Source organism: Arabidopsis lyrata, assembly GCF_000004255.2.
Source record: "Arabidopsis lyrata subsp. lyrata unplaced genomic scaffold ARALYscaffold_106, whole genome shotgun sequence".
In the NCBI taxonomy this organism is placed as follows: Eukaryota; Viridiplantae; Streptophyta; class Magnoliopsida; order Brassicales; family Brassicaceae; genus Arabidopsis; species Arabidopsis lyrata.
Window position 1 is genome coordinate 1,665 of NW_003302476.1, and position 18,406 is coordinate 20,070.

The 18,406-nt window shown below is 46.2% G+C and overlaps 4 protein-coding genes across 4 annotated transcripts; 3 read left to right on the forward strand and 1 right to left on the reverse strand.

Moving 5' to 3' along the window:
* The first annotated feature begins 268 nt into the window (after positions 1–268).
* Positions 269–2,640, forward strand: LOC9298959 (sucrose transport protein SUC5). The gene is made up of 3 exons (XM_021017819.1): positions 269–1,600; positions 1,689–1,752; positions 2,222–2,640. The coding sequence occupies exons 1-3, from the start codon at positions 347–349 to the stop codon at positions 2,437–2,439; spliced, it is 1,536 nt and encodes a 511-aa protein (XP_020873478.1). The 5' UTR covers positions 269–346; the 3' UTR covers positions 2,440–2,640.
* Positions 2,641–10,134: 7,494 nt separating this feature from the next.
* LOC110226365 (meiosis-specific protein ASY2-like) lies at positions 10,135–12,958 on the reverse strand. Its single transcript, XM_021017830.1, has 4 exons — positions 12,061–12,958; positions 11,778–11,981; positions 11,128–11,708; positions 10,135–11,052 (listed from the first exon to the last, which is right to left on the reverse strand). The coding sequence occupies exons 1-4, from the start codon at positions 12,956–12,958 to the stop codon at positions 10,135–10,137; spliced, it is 2,601 nt and encodes an 866-aa protein (XP_020873489.1).
* A 1,307-nt stretch (positions 12,959–14,265) lies between these two features.
* LOC9298958 (probable magnesium transporter NIPA4) lies at positions 14,266–17,282 on the forward strand. Its single transcript, XM_021017849.1, is given in 10 exon segments — positions 14,266–14,723; positions 15,037–15,093; positions 15,200–15,290; positions 15,395–15,555; positions 15,675–15,802; positions 15,902–16,039; positions 16,144–16,201; positions 16,204–16,235; positions 16,324–16,429; positions 16,806–17,282. Coding segments are annotated over 10 exon segments (1,029 nt in total). The 5' UTR covers positions 14,266–14,560; the 3' UTR covers positions 16,901–17,282.
* Positions 17,283–17,718: 436 nt separating this feature from the next.
* LOC9298957 lies at positions 17,719–18,401 on the forward strand (the record flags this gene model as incomplete). Its single annotated transcript, XM_002862836.2, has 2 exons — positions 17,719–17,977; positions 18,056–18,401. A coding segment is annotated over exon 2 (342 nt), but the record flags the coding sequence as incomplete, so codon positions are not given.
* Positions 18,402–18,406: the final 5 nt, after the last annotated feature.

Here is an 18,406-nt window from a genome sequence, read left to right on the forward strand (position 1 = left end):
ATTCTTCTTTTTTGTTTGGTAGAAACCTTGACTATTCTTCTAAACAACTAGTTTAGTTTAGTCAACTAAAAAAAACAAAACAAAAAGGAGTTAATGTCTTAAACTGCCACGTGTCCTCACATTGTCATGCACTCACACAAATGAGATTTCTAACTGCGTCTCTTATCTGGAAAATAATCTTCTTCCTCGCTTATAAATACAACTCCAATGTCTCATCTCCTACATCACAAAACAAAATCCTCACTTAAAAAAAAATCGATAGAAAGGTAGATAAAAAAAAAAGCAAATTTCCTTTTCTTTTTCTTTCCTCAAAAATTTTCTTTTTGTCTGTTCGTGTTTTTTCATAATGGGAGCCTTGGAAGCAGAAAGAGCCGCCAACGATGCGGCGGCGTTAGAGACACAGTCTTCATCGGAAGATCTCGGTCAACCATCTCCGCTGCGTAAAATCATCTCCGTGGCTTCAATCGCCGCCGGTGTACAGTTTGGGTGGGCCTTACAGCTCTCTCTTCTGACTCCTTACGTACAACTTCTCGGAATCCCTCACAAATGGTCGTCTTACATGTGGCTCTGTGGTCCTATCTCCGGCATGCTTGTTCAACCAATCGTCGGTTACCACAGTGACCGATGCGAGTCCAGATTCGGTCGCCGTCGTCCTTTCATCGCCACCGGAGCCGTACTCGTAGCCGTCTCGGTTTTCCTTATCGGATTCGCGGCGGATATGGGACATAGTTTTGGAGATAAACTCGAGAACAAGGTAAGGACTCGAGCCATTATAATCTTCCTTACCGGGTTTTGGGTCCTTGACGTGGCTAACAACACCTTACAAGGACCATGCCGTGCTTTCTTAGCCGATTTAGCCGCCGGAGACGCTAAAAAAACGCGAGTCGCAAACGCATGTTTCTCTTTTTTTATGGCGGTTGGAAACGTTTTGGGTTACGCTGCTGGATCTTACACTAACCTTCACAAAATGTTTCCTTTCACAATGACAAAAGCTTGCGATGTCTATTGCGCGAATCTCAAGACTTGTTTCTTCCTATCCATCACTCTCCTCCTTATCCTCACCTTCTCGTCTCTATGGTACGTTAAAGACAAACAATGGTCTCCGCCACATGGAGAGAAAGAGAAAACATCAAGTCTTTTTTTCTTTGGAGAAATCTTTGGAGCTGTCAGAGTCATGAAACGTCCCATGTGGATGCTTCTAATGGTCACGGTTATTAATTGGATCGCTTGGTTTCCGTTTCTTTTGTACGATACCGATTGGATGGGTCGTGAAGTGTACGGTGGAAATTCAGATGGAAATGAGCAAGCCAAGAAACTTTACGACCAAGGAGTTCAGGCTGGTGCATTGGGATTGATGTTTAATTCAATACTTCTTGGTTTCGTGTCACTTGGTGTTGAATCGATTGGTCGGAAAATGGGAGGAGCTAAACGACTTTGGGGATGTGTGAATTTCATACTCGCCATAGGTTTGGCCATGACGGTTCTTGTTACGCAATCCGCTGATAACCACCGGAAAACCGCCGGTGCTTTGTCCGGACCGAGCAGTGGTATTAAAGCCGGAGTATTTAGTCTCTTTACCGTTCTTGGTATCCCATTGGCCGTAAGTACACTTTTGTTTTGTCTTTTTGTTTTCTTTACAATTTTAGGTTTGTAACCGATTCTTTTTCCTTTTGTTATTATTATGACAGATTACTTACAGTGTTCCATTTGCACTAGCGTCCATTTTCTCAACCAATTCCGGTGCCGGCCAAGGTAATTTTGATTTATTTAAAATGTTAAGTTACAAATCTAATGGTCAGATTCTGATAATGTGGGGCCGAAAATGTTATATTAGCATTTATTGAGTTCAAGCGTTTGATTTGAATAATTAATTGAAAGATTATGTTTCCAATTTTGTGCACTATTGTATCTATATATTCAAAAGTAATTCTTTCCTTTATTGCATAGGAGAAAAAAGGGAGTAAATATTTCCTTTGTAACTTTTTTCAAATTCTTTTCTACTTGTGTGGATAATATCTACAAGTTTATCTATAGCATTTAATAGGGTGAGATTTATTAACTTAATTATATTAATTGAGATCTCTATGTAATCTGTTCTTATCTTTTAATTATCCATAGGTTTCATCATTCATGCACCTAATGTTTGAAACATAGATACTCGTTTCTTTTGTAACATAAATATTTAAATTTGAAATTAACAAAACCGTGTTTCTTTTTACAGGACTTTCTCTAGGCGTTTTAAATATAGCGATTTGTATACCACAAATGATAGTATCATTCTCAAGTGGACCATTGGACGCTCACTTCGGCGGTGGAAACCTACCTTCATTTGTGGTCGGAGCTATTGCGGCTGCGATTAGTGGAGTGTTAGCGTTAACCGTTCTACCTTCACCGCCTGCGGACGCACCAGCCATGTCAGGGGCTATGGGATTCCATTAGTTTACTAGTCTTTTTATATGAAAATCCATCAAATACAGTAGTGTTGTCTAAAAGTGAGAATTTAATAAACTTTGGGTCGTCTGTACTTTACCCGTTCTTTATTTTTATTTCATTTTTTTTACTTTTGTTATTTATTTTATTCTGAAGTAAAATCTGTTTTTTTTTTGTTTGGACGTCAATAAATACTGTGTTTGACTACAATTTTTTACTGTTATGCTTCGGTGAAAGAAAGATCTCAAGAAAAGGAAAATATAATCTGAGCCCTCTTATGTAATAAATTCAAAACATGAACCATTTCTGTGAAAACTTTGGCAGGGTTCTCTAATGTCATATTTGTTAAAGAGATATGGCCCATGGGCCATTGCACTCGTGTCAAATCCATTTGAGTCGGGCAATACAATTTTTTTTTTCTTTTTTACAATCCAACTTTAAGCTTCGCTCACTTACCAAATTCATCTACCAAGAGACAAATTTATAAAGAATTTATAGTCTGTGTTGAGGGAGAGATTGGGCTTTAGAAATATAAGGCTCAATCCAAAGGAAGCCCATCAACGAGGCAGGCCTTAAACCCAAAGGTATCAAGGCCCAGACGACCTCGCCGCCCTACGGGTCTGCCACGTCACCAGACGCAAGGGTAAAACCGGTAAAACCTGTCAGGGTGCGCCCTACTCCGCAGAGGTATAAAGGCAGGACGACTAGTCCTGTCACATCCATCGAAAATCACGCTGACACGGCAAGGACACGAAGAGCTCGGCAAGGACACGAAGAACTCGGCAAGAACACGAAGAGCTCGGCTAGGACACGAAGAGCTCGGCTAGGAGGCGAAAACTGATCTCAGTTTGGAAAAGGAAAGCGACTTCAAGCTTTGTTCAACTCGGAAAATAACCTACAGTTCGGCCTAATCAACGACCCGGACTCCTCAATCCGACGTCACCAATCTCGGCTCGCCTAACGCTATTTTAACTCTCGGCTCGAATTGTTTTAGGAGATTCTTTTTACTTCCCTAGAGAAACCCTATTTCGTACTTGTGTGATTCGTGCATCAACAGTTGGCGCGCCAGGTAGGGGGATAGCTCAGAGATTTCTCCAGTCAACAAAATGAGCCCGCGACAACACGATGGCAACCGACGGAAACCAGGGTACCAGCATGGGTGTCCGAGACGACAACGCATCCTCCACGGGAGGAGAGACGGTGACGCCGATCCCGTTAGGAGTACTTCCGACTAGGAAGGCTGCCCATACCTCGGTAGCTATTCCCGCGTCGCTACCTCAGACGCCCGAGGGGCCAGCAGAGGCAGCAAGGAACGAAACGCCCCCGGCACATCAGGAGGAAGGCGAACCGACCTCTCCCAGCAGACGACGTCCAACGAACCTCGAAGAAAACCATGCAGAACGGCACGCTGCGGCAACAACTCCCGCCGAGCCAAACCGACTGCTCCAGAACATCCTCGACCATCTAGGTCGACAGGACGCACGAACAGATGCTCGGTTCGCATCTCTAGCCGCGGCTCAAGCGTTCTCCATGGACGAGATCAACCGTTTGCAAACGGGTCGGAGTGCAAACGCGGCCTACACTCCAGCACTCCCCGGACGTCCCCAGGTAGCTCAGCCCGTCCAAACCATGGGCAGCACCAATCCGCGAGATACGGAGATCGCCGAACTAAGACGCGCTGTCCTGGAAATGAGCTCGAAAATTCATCGTGCCACTAGTTCGGCTCCAGAACTCGACCGTGTGCTCGAGGAAACTCAGCAAACCGCTTTCACCCGAAGAATCACAAGCGTCTCCGTCCGCGGATCCAAGAAAATCAAATTGGAAAGGTACAACGGAAAAGGCGACCCTAAGGAATTTCTGCAATCTTTCAGCGTCGCGATTAACCGCGCCGAGCTGACTCCAGAAAACTTCGAGGCAGGGCGGTACCAGATCTTTATCGAACATCTCACGGGCCCAGCTCTCAACTGGTTCTCCCGCCTAAAGCCAAACACGATCAGCAGCTTCAACCAATTGTCGTCGTCTTTCCTAAAGCATTACTCACCTCTCATCGAGAACCAGACGTCCAACGCCGACCTGTGGTCCCTATCGCAAGGCTCCAAGGAATCACTCCGATCGTTCATCGATCGCTTCAAGGTGGTAGTAACCAAAATCACCATCCCTGACGAGGCCGCGATAGTAGCCCTACGCAACGCCGTCTGGTACGATTCAAAGTATAGAGACGATATCACTCTTCATGCTCCGAACACTCTCGAGGACGCACTTCATAGAGCCTCGCGGTATATCGAGCTCGAAGAAGAGCGGCTCGTTCTAGCCAAAAAGCATAATCCGCCCAAAACATCCGTAACCAAGGAGACGGCTTCGGTGATATCTAACACAGCAAATAACGCCGAGCCAAAGCAACATTCCAAAGGCAACATCGGCCAGGCACGACGACCTACGACCTTCGTCGTTAACAGCGAAACACCATCACCAAGGCCGTGGAACAAATATGTAAGGGACACCGATCCCCCGGCATCGACGTCAATATTCTGCGAGTACCATAAAAGTAGAGCGCACGCCACCGAGGATTGCCGGTATCTGCAAAGCTTGCTGATGGCAAAATATAAGAGCGGAAGCATCGCGATCGAGTGCGACCGCGCCCAAGGAAGTAAGAATCAAAAGCGTAACGAGAGCACGGCTCGTCAATATCTACAAGACCACGCGAAAACCGAGGAAGTCGAGGGTGCGAATGATTCTGCCAAAAGACCTCGGAATGGAAAGGCACCAGCCGAAGCTCCGGTGGTCGTCAGACAGGTCCGAATGATAATGGGCGGGCTGCAAAACTGCAACGATTCAGTTCGGTCAATTAAACAACATCGCAAAAAAGCTGAAATGAAGGAAGTGTGGCCGTCCACGAGCGCACCACCAACTACGCCCGACGACGAACCCATATCGTTCACCCAATCCGACCTGGAGGGCGTCGATACACCGCATAACGACCCTCTCGTCGTCGAACTCATCATCGGCGATAGCCGAGTAACTAGAGTGCTCATCGATACTGGAAGCTCGGTCGACCTCATCTTCAAGGACGTTTTGGCTATAATGAATGTCAGCGATCGACAAATAAAACCCGTATCGCGCCCGTTGGCCGGATTCGATGGTGACTTCGTAATGACAATCGGGACGATCAAGCTGCCCGTATTCGTCGGAGGAACGATCTCGTGGGTCAAGTTCGTCGTAGTTGACAAGCCCGCAGTTTACAACGTCATTTTGGGAACACCCTGGATGCATCAAATGCAGGCGATCCCGTCCACGTACCACCAGTGCATCAAGTTCCCGACGCACAACGGAGTGTTCACCTTGAGAGGGAATCAACAGATCGCAAGAACATGTTTTCTCATCGAACACAAGAACCGCGTCGCTAAGAAGTTATAGCAATTAACGATGCCAACATCGTCGACCGTCCCGACCCTAAAAAAGTCCCTCGAAGAGCCTCAACTGAGCAGAACAGAACAAGTGAATATTGACGAGACGGATAAGACAAGATGCGTCGCAATTGGGGCCGAGATAGTACCATCGGTTAAAGAGCCACTCATCGCGTTCCTAAAAAAGAATTCTAAGACGTTCGCCTGGAGCGTAGACGACATGATAGGCATCGACCCTATGATCGTTACGCACGAGCTTAACGTCGATTCAACCTATAAACCGGTAAAGCAGAAAAGGCGAAAGTTGGGACCGGAGCGAGCCAGGGCCGTAAATGACGAAGTCGATAAGCTATTGAAGGCTGGCTCGATAACCGAGGTAAAATATCCGGAATGGCTAGCGAACCCGGTCGTGGTGAAGAAGAAGAACGGCAAATGGCGTGTTTGTGTAGACTTTACCGACCTCAATAAGGCGTGCCCAAAAGACAGCTACCCGCTCCCCCACATCGACAGGATAGTCGAAGCGACCGCCGGGAACGAACTTCTGTCCTTCATGGATGCATTCTCGGGATACAATCAAATCCTCATGCACAGGGATGATAGGGAAAAGACCTCGTTCATCACAGACCGAGGAACCTATTGCTACAAGGTGATGCCATTCGGCCTCAAAAACGCCGGCGCGACGTACCAACGTTTGGTAAATAAGATGTTCGCCGATCATCTCGGACGAACCATCGAAGTTTACATAGATGACATGCTGGTAAAATCTCTAGTAGCAGCCGACCATGTCCGACACCTTAGCCAATGCTTCGACGTACTGAACGAATACAATATGAAGTTAAACCCCGCGAAATGCACGTTCGGCGTAACATCCGGCGAGTTCCTAGGGTACATGGTCACACAAAGGGGGATCGAAGCCAACCCAAAGCAAATTCGCGCAATCCTCGATCTGCCTTCTCCAAAAAATGCACGCGAGGTGCAGCGATTAACAGGACGGATCGCCGCACTCAACCGCTTCATCGCCAGATCGACGGACAAGTGCTTACCCTTCTATAACCTCTTAAAAAGAAAGGACAAGTTTGCATGGGATGAAGCGAGCGAAAATGCTTTCAACGAACTCAAACAGTACCTCACGACGCCCCCGGTTCTCGCTAAGCCAGAAAACGGCGAAACGTTATTTCTCTACATCGCGGTATCCAGCTCGGCCGTGAGCGGTGTGCTTGTTAAAAATGACCGAGGCGACCAGAAGCCGATCTTTTATGTCAGCAAATCCCTTATCGAAGCCGAGACACGCTATCCCACAATGGAAAAAGCTGCGCTAGCGGTCGTAACATCTGCAAGGAAATTACGTCCCTACTTTCAATCCCACACAATCGCCGTCCTCACCGACCAACCACTACGAACCGCCCTACACAGTCCGAGCCAGTCTGGGAGAATGGCTAAATGGGCAATCGAGCTCAGCGAATACGATATGGACTTCAGGACCCGACCAGCAATGAAGTCGCAAGTTTTAGCCGACTTCCTTATTGAACTACCGCTCATTCCAAAAAACCTAAGCGGGGACCCCGAGCCTGGCGACCCTCAGAACGGCGTCTGGACGCTGTACGCCGACGGGTCCTCGTCATCGCATGGCTCTGGCGTCGGCATACGACTGGTCTCACCAACCGGGGAAATAATCGAGCAATCGTTTCGTCTGCGTTTCACGGCAACAAATAATGTCTCCGAATACGAAGCACTCATTGCCGGTCTACGTCTCGCCCTAGGAATGAAGATCAAACGAGTCCAAGCATACGTTGACTCACAGCTCGTCGCAAATCAATTTAACGGCGAATACGAAGCCAAAAACGACACTATGGAGGCATACCTCAAGGTCGTCAAGAAACTATCCTCGCAGTTTACACACTTCGAACTAACCAAAATCCCGCGAGGAGATAACGCGCCGGCTGACGCTCTCGCCGCATTAGCTTCTACGTCGGACCCCGATCTTCGACGTATTATCCCGGTGGAAAGCGTAGATCGACCAAGCATCGAAGCAATCGATACTGTCAACTTCGTCGGAATCAATCACGATCCGGACGCAGCCGACTCAACAGACTGGCGGGTCGAAATACGCGATTTCCTCACCGATGGAACGGTCCCAACGGATAGGTGGGCAGCACGTCGATTACGCATCAAAGCCGCAAAATACACTACCTTGGAAAATCGCCTCCTAAAGCTCAGCGCAACCGGAGCATGGCTGAACTGCCTACACGGCGAAGATATCACAGAAATAATGAAGGAAACACACATGGGGGCCGGCGGCAACCACTCCGGCGGACGAGCTCTCGCGCTACAAATCAAAAAGCAAGGTTTCTATTGGCCGACTATGATATCGGACTGTAAGGACTTCGCGGCTAAGTGCGACCAATGTCAGAGACACGCGCCCTCGATTCATCGACCAACCGAGCTACTCAAGGTTGGTGCGGCACCATATCCATTCATGAGGTGGGCTATGGACATCGTCGGCCCGCTACCAGCCTCCAGGCAAAAACGGTTCATCCTGGTCATGACAGATTACTTTACTAAATGGGTGGAAGCCGAATCGTACGCGGCAATACGAGCCAAGGATGTCCAGAACTTCGTTTGGAAATATATAATATGCCGACACGGCCTTCCATACGAAATCATCACCGATAATGGCTCGCAATTTATCTCACTGACATTTGAGAATTTCTGTGCGAACTGGAAAATTCGTCTAAACAAGTCCACACCGAGATACCCGCAAGGCAACGGGCAAGCCGAAGCGACCAACAAAACTATTCTTGCCAGCCTCAAAAAACGCCTCGACGACAAAAAGGGAGCTTGGGCAGACGAGCTAGACGGAGTACTTTGGGCGTACCGAACTACGCCCCGCAGCGCCACCACGCAAACACCATTCGCGCTAGCCTACGGCATGGAAGCAATGGCCCCAGCCGAGGTCGGATACTCGAGTTTGCGCCGTTCTATGATGGCAGTCCGTCCCGACCTCAACGACCAGATGATGCTTGACAAACTCGACGAACTTGAGGAAATGCGCAACACCGCACTATGCCGAATTCAGAACTACCAGCTCGCCGCCGCCCGATACTACAACAAGAAAGTACACAACCGCCACTTCGACGTCGGCGACCTTGTACTCAGGAAGGTCTTCGAAAATACAGCTGAACTCAACGCCGGCAAACTAGGAGCAAACTGGGAAGGGCCGTACCAAGTCTCAAAAATAGTTCGCCCCGGCGACTACGAGCTCCTCACCATGAGCGGCACTGAAGTCCCACGAGCTTGGAACTCCATGCACCTCAAGCGATACTACTACTGACGACCTCGCTCTCTTTATATATATAAAAAAAAAAAAAAAAAAAAAAAAAAAAAAAAAAAAAAAAGGTAGCTCGGCCTTACCGATGCCTCTCTATGTAATGTGAACTACGAACGGCTTGATCCCTCCGATCAGGGGGTACGTAGGCAGCCCTGCTTGCAGGGCGCAGCTATTATATTAACAAAATTTTGTATTTCCATCTAATGTTGAAATACAACCGAACCGAACTATACATCGATACCCTGGCCAGGCAATTCGATCGAACACGTTCGAACGAGAACGCACACCCTTACTTAAGTCTGCCAAAACAAGTAAAAAAGTCTTGGAAAAAACCTACACTTAAGGGTCTGAAAGCCGAGCTCCGTACTCGCAAAGCCTCGATAAATTGGGTAGCGTAAGCCGGGGACGAACCCGCACTCCCAAAAAGTTGTCAGGCCAATACAGGATAAGCCGATCACCGCGCGTCGCACCTCACGATGTCTCGAGCCCGCCTCGAACACTCCGAGCAAACTCGGAAAAGCCGAAATAGGTAAAATTTCGCACAAGCCAAGTCCAGCACTTGCATCATACCGGCAGAATAAACGTATAAGCCGAGGACGGACTCACAAATTCCCAACCGGTCAAGCCTACCAGCAACCAAAATAACCTTGGCGCCTAGGCCTCGCATCAGCTTGGTGAACTCGCACCAAACCGATCACGACCAGGTTTATACAGAAACCGGCCGCGTCCCGTCCTACACAGGAGCCGACCCTGAAGAACAGGCTAAAATAAAAGAAGGAAAAGAAGAAATAAAGGCAAAAACCACATAAAATAAGCCGACCTAGCGGCAATCATGTTCAAACAAACCGACCCAGCAGAAGTAAAGCTAAAAACCGAGTTAACGGCATGAGTTCAAAAGCCGACAAAGCGGCGACTAGATAAGAAAAAGCCGTCAAGAGCGGCAAAACGACAACTTTAAAAATGACCTCGCGGTCAGCCTTCGATATCAACGTCCTCCCCGTCCTCAACAACCTGAGCTAGCGGAGTAGCCACCCGTGGAACCTCCTGGCCGTCGCCAGTCTGCTCAGCGCCTATAGCCTCGGTCCCAAAACCACCCCCATCCTGAAGTTCGGCCCCGGTCTCGCGAGCTTCATTTGCGACCTCCTGCTGAGTGTCCTGATCAACGGCGTCTTCTTCGACCTCGTCGCCTCCGACGAAGTCCCTACCACTGGCAGCCGAAGCGGCATACTGAAGGTTCTCAGTAACCTCGTCCCGGTCCGCAAAGAGGGTATAGGCATCGAAATCGCCATCCTGAAGTTCGGTCACGTCTAAGGCCGCAAGATCAGCTCTGTACTGCGCCACGTCGGCCTCAACCCTGGAGAGCGTTTCCTCCGACTTAATGACGACCTCGCCGTCTTCCACTAAGGCCTTCAGAAAACCAAGGTTCCCGATCGCCTGGTTGTAAAGCAGAAGAGTGGGCTGCGCGGCACGGGTATCCTCAACGTGAGCCTGTAGACGGGTGAGACGAGCCTGAAACAGCCGGGCCATCTTCGCAAGAGCTTTGCCCCTACAGTACTCGCCGTACTCAGCACGACGTTCTCGCAGTCTAGCCTTTTCGGAGCGGAGGATCACAGCGAGCTCGTCATACCGAGCCTTCTCTGCCTCCACCTCGGCGCTCAAACGGTTCCTCTCTGCAATCAGCCCATTCCGGTGATGATCGAGAAGGTTGACCTTCTCCCTAAGCTTCACCGCCTCGTCCTTAACAGCACCCAACTCTCGCGAGACTTGCTCTACCCGCTCCTTCTCCGCAGCAATGGCAGCCTGATAATCACTCGAATTCGGGTTCTCGGTCGAAAGCCGACGAACTCGGCGCTCGTAGAGATGAACCATGCGGTTCATCGCGAAAGTCGCCTGATAAAAATATGTATAAACAATCGACCGAGAAAGGGTAACAAAAATATATATACACATATATATAGTAATAACCTCGCATGATTTCCGGGCCGCCTCGGTATACGCATCCCGCTCCCGAAGATCCTCGATTAGAGGGAACGAGCCGGGGCCATGACCCATCTCGCGGAATAGAGCAGCACAGGCATCCGCATTAGATGTAAAGGGAACATCCCTATCGACATAGCGGTACGACCACCGGTGGTCGGCGACCCGAGGCCTCTTCTGGGCAATCGGACGAGCCCCCGTATCAGCCGGCCTCTTCCTATTCAGAGGCTCGACTGAGCCACTTCGGGCTCCTACGGCCCGGAGATCGTCACTTGGGGGAAGGATTACAGCTCGGTCACCCTCACCAGCCTGCTGAGTTAAACGAGCTACGAGCGCCTCGTTCTTTTTTACCCTCTCGGAGTTAGGGCTCAGCGGTCGAGAACTTCCGGCCTGGAAGGCGTGACGCCCTCCCTGATCTAGGAGACTCTTCTTCAGGGCCTCCCTCATTTGGCGCTCCTCTGAGCGAGTTGGCTTCGCCACAGGAGTCTCCGAGGCCGGCCTCTTCTCCTTGTAACGACTGGCGTAATCCGGAACCACACTCAGGTCGAACTTACCCATTGCTTTACGACCTAAAAATCAAAAAATACGTATGAGCCAAGGGAACGAAAACCCGCGGATGCGAACGATATATGCGATACCTGGTTTTGGAGGAGCGGAAACTTTGGAACTTTGACGAATTGGCCCACGACAAGAAGAACCTCGGCGACCGCGTGAAGAATTCCGAGAGGGGCGGCGAGCAACTTTGTTGGTAGACGGCCAGATATATGTACCCTCGGCGCGAATCTTTTCGAGGTCCTTCTTGAGCTGCTCGGGAAATGGATCAAATATCGTCGGGAAACGAGCTGCATAAAAAAGGAAAATATAAGAAAATCGAAAACAACCAAAGAAGAAGTATGAGGGCGGAGGACGAGCTCAAGCTACCGGGTGAAATTTTCCACCCTGTATAGATCGGAATTCTAACGTCCTCAACAGACTCTGCCGAAATCCTAACAAAGAAGTATCCCGCCGACCAATCACTGGTTTTGCTCTTGGCCTCGTCGACAAGCTTAGGAGTCGTGGATGACTGGACGTAGTGTAAGCCCGGCTTTTTCTTGCTGAGGCTCTTAATCTTAGTCACCTCCTCGTAGTGAGAAGAACGAACAACCACGCCGCACCTGCTCGCCAACCGAACCAGGCCTACCGCATTCCGGATGGCAGCAACAGAAAGCTGAGAAAGAGCCATCTCCCGCCTCGCTACGTATTCAAGCAGGAAGCCCGGAATCGGAAAAGTGAGATCGCACTCCGTAAAGAAGCTCTCATAAACACAGAGGAAGCCGGCCGGAGCGGACCAAGGTCGCTCGGATAAGGCCGGGATGCGAGTCTCAATCGAGGACGGAGCGTCACAATAATGGAGGGTATATGCGAGGGTCTCAAATGACGTCCGGGTCGGCCCCAGGAAGTCAACGTGATAGGGAGACGGTCCGGGAACCCCGAAAGGCATCTCAACGAGCTCAGGCTCAACCTCCAGATCGTCAAACTTGACGTCACCAATATCCTCATCTCGGAGACTAGGAACGAATGGAACGATCGAGGTAGCCCCAATAAGATCCCGTTGAGAGGGCGAGTCGCGACGTCGCAGTTCGGCCGCGAGAATCGAGGAACCAGCGTCAGACGACCTCGACGAGTTCTGTCGACGAGGGGACGAGACGGACTCTAGGTCGTCATCAAAAGAATTGGCCCGGAATCGATCAACGGATGATACACGATCCGAAGAATCAGATGGGGTGCGAGAACGGAAGTGGTCGGAAACGGAACCGCGAGAACTAGCGTCGGAAGACATCGCGATAAAACAAAAAACGAGATAAAACGAGAGAAAACGAAATAGAGAGGAGAAGGTTATACCTTTAGCGGAGGAAGAAGAATGAGAAACGGACGAGAGAAGAGGGGGTATTTATAGAAGCGAAAGGTGATAAGTAATCATTATATCTACAAAATTGAGCAATAATTACGAGCTAGGATAGCTTCACACGCGAAGGGACGCTTCGATCTCCGAACACCGGGAACCACATCAGACGAATCGATCCTCGCGTCTCTCCCACGCGCGCGCGTCGCCGAAACTCGTTGCTCCGGAACGGCGCGAAGAAGGACGATCTCTTGCGTGTCTTGGGAAGGGAAAAGCAATCATGATCCTCGCAGCACACGATGAATCATGATTGGGGGGCAACTGTTGAGGGAGAGATTGGGCTTTAGAAATATAAGGCCCAATCCAAAGGAAGCCCATCAACGAGGCAGGCCTTAAACCCAAAGGTATCAAGGCCCAGACGACCTCGCCGCCCTACGGGTCTGCCACGTCACCAGACGCAAGGGTAAAACCGGTAAAACCTGTCAGGGTGCGCCCTACTCCGCAGAGGTATAAAGGCAGGACGACTAGTCCTGTCACATCCATCGAAAATCACGCTGACACGGCAAGGACACGAAGAGCTCGGCAAGGACACGAAGAACTCGGCAAGAACACGAAGAGCTCGGCTAGGACACGAAGAGCTCGGCTAGGAGGCGAAAACTGATCTCAGTTTGGAAAAGGAAAGCGACTTCAAGCTTTGTTCAACTCGGAAAATAACCTACAGTTCGGCCTAATCAACGACCCGGACTCCTCAATCCGACGTCACCAATCTCGGCTCGCCTAACGCTATTTTAACTCTCGGCTCGAATTGTTTTAGGAGATTCTTTTTACTTCCCTAGAGAAACCCTATTTCGTACTTGTGTGATTCGTGCATCAACAGTCTGTAAGACTGTAACATGTATATATATGATGCATTTGTTGGCGTTTACAAGTTTTAAAGCACAAATGGCCTGATTGAAAAAATTGCATACATGAATCATAAGTTTGTCTCTGATCAATGCGAGTACTATTTGCATTGATAAAATATTGTAGTTAGGCTTACAATGCTAAGGAATAAATATACTATAAAATTTAAATTTTGATTTTCTTTGTTTTTAGTGAATTTTTGTTTTTTGACCAAAAAAAGGCTAAGGAAAACCAAAATTGAAATTTTATTTTATTATTTAGATAAATCTCAAAAAAGAAACTAAATATTATTTATTTTTGTGACATTTATCTTTTGTAATCTTTATTTTAGTAAAAAGAAAGAAGGAATGGTGGCGCCGGAAAGTGACCGTAGGGACAGTCATTTACATTCTCAGCGTTTCTCTTTTTGGTCCTCAAATCTTCACCTACAAGATCTTCTTCCCTCAATCTCCGATTTCAAATCTCGCTTCTCCGTTCAAGCAACCTCCGAATTCGTAGAGTATAACCAGGAATTAGTAGTCGGAGAAGCGATTTCTGCTTCGATCTCTAAATCCGAAGTTCCGATCTGACGAAATCTAGGGTTTTCTCATCTGGGTCGAAGTTAAAGTGGAAAAAGGTTTCGAATTTGGCGTTAGAATGGCGGAATCTGGTGGAAGCTGGCGAGATTCTTATAAAGGAATGTCGTCTGATAACATCAAGGGTTTGGTTTTAGCATTGTCTTCTAGTTTGTTCATTGGTGCTAGTTTCATTGTTAAGAAGAAAGGGCTTAAGAAAGCTGCGAGCACTGGCACTAGGGCAGGTATAAATCTCTTTCTTAAAATCGAATTTTGGTTTCTGGGTTTCGATTTTGGTGCTGGAATTGTGGATTTAGAGTGTGCAGAATTATGTTCAACTCAACAAGCAGCTAACAGATTTGGGATCTCTAATTGTAATTGAACTTATCAGGATTCAATTAGCTAGCTATTCAGAGGTTGTGAACAGATAGGAGATTTTGTGTTTCCTCTGTTGAACTTCACTTTATAGTTAATAGCCACATTGCTTCAAGACTGTGTGTAAATGTTGTTCCTTTAGGTTTCCTTTGGTTCACGAAAGGTAACAGACTGTGTTTGTAGGTGTTGGTGGGTATTCTTATCTCTACGAGCCCCTTTGGTGGATCGGCATGACGACAAGTGAGTATTGTTTGTTCCTTGGTGTTTGCTTTTTCTTCTTCTTTCTTAGTGATTGATTACTATGTTGTTGGTTTATCTATTGCTCATTGGTTTCTGCTTCTTTCAGTGTTACTTGGTGAAATTGCCAATTTCGCTGCTTATGCATTTGCGCCGGCTATACTTGTCACTCCTCTAGGTGCTGTCAGTATCATTATCAGGTACGAGAGTGCCCATGTCTCTGACTCTTCTATATGGTTTTCTATATACGTTTAAATCGGTGATTTTTCTTTCTTTCTCATACACTTTGTTCTCTGAATCTCAGTGCTGTCTTAGCTCATATTATATTACGGGAAAAACTACACATCTTTGGAATTCTTGGCTGTGCCTTATGTGTTGTGGGTTCCACAACTATTGTCTTACATGCCCCTCAAGAACAAGAAATTGATTCTGTGATTGAAGTTTGGAATCTTGCAACAGAACCAGGTGCGTTGCTTGATGGGACTCTCATACTCCAGTGTTTGGGAGATAGTACTTTGTACCATCTCACGAATTTTTCCCCCCCTTTCATTGTAAGTTTCTAACTTCATCTAGTTTAATTGCAGCCTTCATGTTCTATGCGAGTCTGGTAATTGGGGCTGCTGTATTTCTCATTATCCGTTTTGCCCCCCTATATGGGCAAACAAACGTAATGGTTTATATTGGTATTTGCTCGCTTGTGGGATCATTATCGGTATGTAGTTTTTGGTATTTTCAGTTTGTAATCCCATATTTCTTTAAAAAGAATCTTAATTCACTTTACCGATAATGATATTGTCAAATATGTTAACAGGTCATGAGTGTAAAAGCACTTGGAATAGCATTAAAGCTGACATTTTCTGGAACAAATCAGTTATTTTATCCACAAACATGGATATTCACCTTGGTCGTACTTACCTGTGTGATAACCCAATTGAACTACTTAAACAAGGTAACTATTAATTAAGTGCTTCAGGATAATCGAATTGTAGAATTCATCGTGGGTATTTTTTGTTGTCTAACTTTGTTACTAAAGGAATTGCATTTCACTTACAGGCTCTTGATACATTCAATACAGCTATAGTATCCCCTATATACTATGTGATGTTTACATCTCTACTATTTTGGCCAGTGTCATCATGTTTAAGGTACCCTCTTCTCCCATAAAATGTATATATAGTTGTATGAGGGTGTTGTTTCGGTACATGATTCGAATTGCCAAGTTTTTTTGAACAGGACTGGGATCGACAAAACGGTACTCAAATTGTTACAGAAATGTGTGGATTTGTTACAATACTTTCAGGCACTTTTCTTCTCCACAGAACAAAGGATATGGTCGAGGGTGCGTTCCTTAATTTCATTTATGGCGCTTATTTGCGTTTCTTTTTTATCCGACCTTGGAAGACACGTTTTTCTGACTGGCAAGAGCTTGATTGTTTTTGCATTCAATCAGAAAAAATAGTATGCGGATATGAAAAGAAACCTTATTCTTACTCTTACTCTCTCTTTAAGTACAAGGAACAAGAATATGCATACTATATGTATATAGATCTATGTACACACTCCTAGCTAGAATTTGGTAAACACAGTTGGTGATTTTACAAAAGGATTGACATCTGTTGTATCTATACATTCTTAACACCAAGTGTCTGTAACTCTGTATCCCTCTGGAGTTTCTGAGAGCTTGAAACTGACTGTTATTCGCTATTTTATTGCAGGTTCATCGGTAATATTACCGTTGCGGATAAGCAAGCATATAAATGAGGAAGAAGGCATTCCACTTAGACGCCAAGAATCTCTCCGGTCACCTTAAAAGCTTCTTCACTTTGTTTTCTGGTTCACTGCGATAACTGCAAACCAGAGAGTCAACCTCTTTTCCTTATCTCGACCTACTATGAACATGGACCATGGTTCTGTCTAACACTTACAAAATGGTTCTAGAAGATTGAAGAAGGAAAGAGGAGCAAGAGGACGAGATCTCAGATGAGATCATCTTCTTCTCCAATATCGGTAAATATGCTGTGAGTTCAAGCACACGCCATTAGCACACACCCACGCGTAAACCCTTTTGTGGCATTTAAAATTCTATAAACATGAGATGGGTTTTGCTTAAATTGGTCTTACAAGCATCTATAACTAAAGACTTCAATTCAAGATTTGCATTTTTTTTTATATTGAATCTTCTATTTTTCTTCCTTGGTTGGTTTAAACCCTTTGAAAAACAAGAAATGGAGACTTTCTAAGTTGACGAAAACAGAAGTTTTATCAGTCAATTGTTAAAGAAATAGTGTTATTTAATGAGGTGGAGTTATAACATTGATGATAATAGATAGTGACAACGTTTTATGTTCATCTTTTCCTCAATCAATCACTCCACCGGTAGATGAGATGTCAAATTGAAACTGCGTTATGTCACTCTCATTACTCTTTTTTATACATTTCTTATCTTATAGCTAATCCAAAACCAATTTATTCAAAACTATATAATAGCTTAAAATCTCTAGCTTAAAAAGTTTCAACTTTCACATATCTGATTTGGATCATGGTAAAAATTGATAAAGTTAAATCTGATTTGCATTACAAACAGAGGGATACGTGTACAAGGCTATAAACTATATATTACCTAAAAAAGAAAACTAGAGTTGACAAATCGCCTATAAATATCGTAACTTAATAAAAAAGAACCCAAAAGAGACAAAATTTTATTTTGTTACCATAATTACATATTTCTTTCGAATAAATCAAAATCTTTCTCTGCAACTCCTAAAATCCTTAGAGAAAGAAAAAAAAGAAAAAAAAAAAAAGCGCTTGTTGTAGCAGTTGAAGCAGAAAAGAAAAAGAAAAAAAAAACAGAGTAACGAATCCAACATCACAAAACAAAACACAAACTGTGTGTTGTCTCTTTGGTCATCTCTTCTTCTTGTTTCTTCTTTTTTTAATAATTTTTAATTTGGTTTCTTGATCTCAGAAAAATGGCTCTGAACAGTGTCTCATCTGAAGAATTTAGCTTCCCATCGCTAGCTTCTCATGATCCTTCTCACCATTCTGGTCTCGATTCACCTCCTTTGTGGAAACACTCGCCGGTTAACTCCTTCCGCCGGAAAGATTACGACTTTGGTTTAGCGAGATTACTCATTGGAAAAGACGATGATCATGATCAGAGGAAGAGCTTCTCGTACGTGGAGATGAGAAGTCGTTGGATGGACGACAAAGAAGAGGAGAAAATGGATATGTTATGGGAAGATCTCAACGAAGAATTGCCTCCAAGAAGCCAGAGTTTAAGGATTGAACCTGGCGGTGACGGTGGAGAGAAGAAACC